Source organism: Pygocentrus nattereri, chromosome 1 (assembly GCF_015220715.1).
Source record: "Pygocentrus nattereri isolate fPygNat1 chromosome 1, fPygNat1.pri, whole genome shotgun sequence".
Classification (NCBI taxonomy): domain Eukaryota; kingdom Metazoa; phylum Chordata; class Actinopteri; order Characiformes; family Serrasalmidae; genus Pygocentrus; species Pygocentrus nattereri.
The window spans coordinates 25995132-25999849 of NC_051211.1; the positions used below are offsets into that span (position 1 = coordinate 25995132).

The window sequence follows — 4718 nt, forward strand, 5'->3', positions numbered from 1 at the left end:
TAGAATTAAGTTCTAAAATTTTTGGTGTGTGGATTATATTATTTAAATCAAAATGATATAATCAGTCAGTGAATACAGTCACAAAAGCCTGCAAATGTTTGATCAGTGCATATAATAAGAATCATGTTTCTGAGAATTTTTTTGTTTAATGGTATTGAAGTTAAAAATGTTGCTAGTCTATATGCTAGTTACAGTTGATTCTTCTGCTTTAAATGAAAGTCCAAGTGCTAGTAGTGTGTGAGTGGTCTTATAAAAGCATTCAGGCATGGAAGGCTTTTGTCCTGGTACTAGAAAATGAGTATCTTTGAAAATCTGACCGTTTTCATTTGGCATCATTAAAAAAAGCACGTCTGGATTTGTTTAGAGGTTTTTTTTATTTTGTATATTTGTATTATACTTTATTGTACTTATGATATTTCAGTTTTTATAATAAAACAAGGACAATTTTATTGAAAATATACAGTTTACTGAATTCTAGACGACAAACAAACGAACATTTCCATTTAATAAATTAAATGTGTTTTTAGGACAGGCTTTTTTGAGACCAGAGGAAAGAAGGAGTGAAGAGGGTGATCTGGGGTGGGGAAGGGTTCTAATAAATGAATGTAATGAATTAATTTTTACTGCATTATAATGTGGACCAAAATCACCATATTTATGGTCACTGATAAGTTACTGCAGAAGCCCAAAACACCACTAACACAAACTTTAGAGTGCAGAGGAGACCGGCAGGACAGAATGTTCTCATTAACATTTAATATTTATGCTACATCATTTAGGCTAAAACACCACATCAAAAACAGCATATTTAGTGGCAGAGTCACCCCAGGGGGCGATGCTGATTACCAGTTAGCACTGTTACTGTAATGAGCGGAGTCGAGGTAGGAAAAATAGTGGTGATGGTGGTGGTGGGGGACGAGGAAATTAAGGGGTCATCTTATCGCAACGGATAGAAGTCAGTATAAAATATTATATAATAATAATAATAACAATCATAAAAATATGTATTATATGTGTGCAGTTATGTCAGTCCCTTATATCAGGCCATGCTGTGGCACACGCAGCGTGGCATAACCGCGCGACAGGTGGAGGGCTGAGTGGGTGGACTCTGAGAGGATAGGGCAGAGTTGAAGGCGGGGAGGAATAGGAGGCAGAGTTTTAAATGATGCCGTATTTTGCCAGGTCGCTAAGCTCCATGTCCCCAAAGGCCTCCCAGGGGCACACAACCGTGAAGTCTGAAAGAATAGAAAGAAAGGAAACATCTATTATTATTTTAACACTTAGGCAGGAGTTTTGGGGGCGGGGAGGTGGGGTGGGGGTGGAGGGTACAAGGGGCTCACTGCTTCTTCAAATAAGAGAACACTCACCTGTGCCAAGGCCCTCCATTCCAGGGATGTCATCACCAAACCTGAAAGAAGTAGCGAGAAGCTAATTTAATTATAGAGACAGACACTGTAATTAAGGCACAACCTTATCCTAATCTGTAGGATTTAGGGGTTTATCATTAAATTATATTGTCTTTAATAGCTTTATCAAATCTACTAGGTGTTTAGAATGTGTTTAAAATGTTTAAAATACTTAAAAGCCTACAAAAATAATTTTAAAAATTATTCCTTTTCTTATTATTTATTGGTTCTCTTACTATTTAAGCAATAAAAAAGTAAAGAAAAAGAAGAAAAATGTAGAAAAATTGCTGAGACATAGTAAATGACATGATGGTTTTAAATTAAAAAAGAAATGTAGGCAAGCAATATGTAGATGGTTAGTACAAACGTTACAGATTATAGTTACAGGCTATATGTGGGTTTGTTCTGTATTACAAGGAGTTTATAGAAAAGCCTGAGATGAATTTTAAGGCCTCTTTGATGATAAAAAATAAAAATAAAAATCACAGGTTGTTTATTAAGTCAAATGGTGGAGACTTCTCTTTGTTCCAATAGAACAAAACACATTTCTTTGCTATAGAGTATATCAATCCCAGCTGTGTTGTGGAGTATAAGGTTTGATTTATATCTGTGCAAAGCTATATCTAATTGGTACCTTTTCATGAGGCATTTCAATTATTGTATTGCAGGACAGTGAGAGGAAGACAAATATGCATGCAGTTTGCCACATTTGGGAACATTTTAGAGTTATAAATGGTGTAAAAGTACATTTTAAACCACTACAGGAATGGTAATGCCCATCCACCCATATTTGCGTGTGTGCTTTTTCATGTTTGTGTATGTGACCCACCCTTTCTGGCCAGGTTTAGGGGCTTTGCTTTTGAATGTGCGGGTCTGCCTCTGCTTGAATTTGGGTGGGCCCTTTTTGGGTGTGGTCGGTCCAGCTCCGCTTGCTGGAGCCGCCAGGGCACTGCCTGCGGGAGGAGCCGAGTTCATCTCGGACTGCACCTGCCTTCACCTGCAGGAGAAAAAAACAAACAGAAAAATGTGTGACTTCAGTTGGTTGTTGCTCTCTCTGCTGCCCCACAGTGGTCAATGTGAGTTTAACCTCAGTGGCTGTGCCTGGAACTAATCTGGATTAGCAAGGAGGCTAATCTCTGATGTTGCAGATGAGCCCCGCTAATTGACACTCAGATTAATTGTTCTACTTTAGGTTCAAAGATTGTGAAGCTTTTTATAGGATCTAAATAAAGAGTTGAATAAGGCCATGCTGGCTGGAGGAGGCAGCAGATGTTGCTTTACAGGATTGAGGAAATCAGGGTTCAGGGATTAACACTAGCACTGACGCTAAATGCATTGAAATAGATTTCTATTTGTATTTTAGGACACTATACATTGCTTCTTTTACTGTTTGAATGCAATTTTTTTGAGTGATTTTGAGCACACTACAATTTCCAACAATGTACTCTTAATATCTAGTAAACACTACAGAGCACAGCAGCAGTTGGTACCATATTCTTACTAAAACACTTTGCAATCCCTTTTAAAATTAACATAATGAGGTAAAGTTAATGGTTAACATAGCAAAAATTAGCTACAACATCCATGTTGGAGGTTCTGTCCCTAACGAGCAGATGCATATCTATGGCTGTTTGTCTAGTGTTAGTAATAGCAGCAATAATTTTACCAGAATCTGCTTCAAAGCTGATTTTGCTGATATACATGATCGACATTGGTTTGTATATATGGCTAATTACTGATAAAAAAGTTATTTATTGACTAATTGTTTTATCACTAATTAGTAAACAAACCAGTTTCACCTATACTGCACAATGCCACCAAGTGAGCAAGGATCCATTACATTCAGGCAACACCAACAACAACAATATTTATCTATTTGACCACAATTTCTCTCTCCCAATTTCCCCCGCATATACTTCCCTCTGCTCCCTCTATCCGCTTAACAGCCAACCCCATCCCACCCCACTCTGCAATCTCATTAAAGCTTATTGAAGCTTATTAACATCTTTGGCCTGTCAGAGTTCATCCTGTGTTACGCAAGTGTAATCTTTAACACACTTTGCCGTCTCGCCATCTTACTGGACTTAACCTCAAGTCTGATCTACAGCACATACATGTTCACACACATAACTTCAGTGTATTTCTCATTCACATGAGTGAAATGATTCCACTTTCACACTGACAAACAGTTCCTCAAAAGCCCAACATCAAACTGCATTGGATTCAGTAATAACAGACAGGGATGCCAGACTGTGTATTGTAGTGAACACTATTGTGCTATCTAAAGACCATTTAGCAGTTTATACATGTTTGCTAAGTGTTTCCACAGATAATAGACAATAGTACATTCTACTTTACCACTTTTTAAAATCTGAAAATCTTTAGTTATCTAAAGTTATCTATCTACCCTTTACATTCGTGCCATTCATGCATTATGACTGAAAATGTTGGAAATAAGATAAGCTGAGATAGCATAAGACAATCCTTTATAAGTCCCACAACAGAGAAATTCTTATAACTACCACCAAACTCGATTTCACAGAACAATTTTCTGATAACTAAACATTCATTTCAGAATTCCAATTTCGTGCATATAGAACACTGCTTAATACTTTATAATAATGAATATAATATAATCATTTTAATTATAATGTACTATAATATAATCATTTACATGCAGTAGATTCTGAAGAAATGCTAAGCCTCTTTGAATCTGGGAGAACTTTGTAATCACAAAAGGGAAATTCTCATCAATGTCTTTACAGTTGTTTACCTCAGGTATGGTGTGAATGGTCTTACCTGTCCGAGGCTTTCCTCTGAGAGGTCTCAGCGTGTTTGTGGAGAGCAGCAATGTATATGTATGTGTGCGTGGAGCGATGTTCGTGTCTTTTATACCCATCTCCTAATCTCTCCATCCTTCGTCCCTTCTTTTCCTATCACGTGTTCCCAACCAAGGTCAGCCAACACCACCCCTCCCCACCACCACCCACATACGGTTCTGTTCTCTCTACCTGAGAAGGTAAATCAGATTTTCATTAGGCTCACTTTAGCTCCAGGAGTGTGTGTGTATATGTTTCATTCCCCAGCCATGTGAGCTTGTCTGTAGTTCACGGTGTTATGCTCCCAGTTTTCACATCACTCTAAATAGAAAGTTCGGCAAAATGTCAAATTTCTTTCATTATCCCAAATGTAGTTAATCAGCCAAGTCATGTTTGATGTCTGAAATTGCTTCTTTAGTTTTGCATTGGACCTATGAGGGTAATGTATTTAAAGAGACAAAACTGGACAATCATACAGACAGGAGAATACAAG

At 37.5% G+C, this 4718-nt stretch overlaps 1 protein-coding gene across 1 annotated transcript; it reads right to left on the reverse strand.

Annotated features, from left to right (window-relative positions):
• Positions 1 to 444: 444 nt before the first annotated feature.
• Positions 445 to 4285, reverse strand: LOC108433720 (retinal cone rhodopsin-sensitive cGMP 3',5'-cyclic phosphodiesterase subunit gamma). The gene is made up of 4 exons (XM_017708457.1): positions 4206 to 4285; positions 2236 to 2403; positions 1368 to 1408; positions 445 to 1235 (listed from the first exon to the last, which is right to left on the reverse strand). The coding sequence occupies exons 2-4, from the start codon at positions 2379 to 2381 to the stop codon at positions 1159 to 1161; spliced, it is 264 nt and encodes an 87-aa protein (XP_017563946.1). The 5' UTR covers positions 2382 to 2403; positions 4206 to 4285; the 3' UTR covers positions 445 to 1158.
• Between the last annotated feature and the right edge of the window lie 433 nt (positions 4286 to 4718).

Bases quoted from the DNA above. Each gene is read 5' to 3' on its own strand.
- LOC108433720 (XM_017708457.1), bottom strand. From the start codon at position 2,381: ATGAACTCGGCTCCTCCCGCAGGCAGTGCCCTGGCGGCTCCAGCAAGC. The intron at 1,409-2,235 runs GTGGGTCACATA...TACTTCTTTCAG, and splicing joins CCTAAACCTGGCCAGAAAGG to GTTTGGTGATGACATCCCTG. The intron at 1,236-1,367 runs GTGAGTGTTCTC...CTATTCTTTCAG, and splicing joins AATGGAGGGCCTTGGCACAG to ACTTCACGGTTGTGTGCCCC.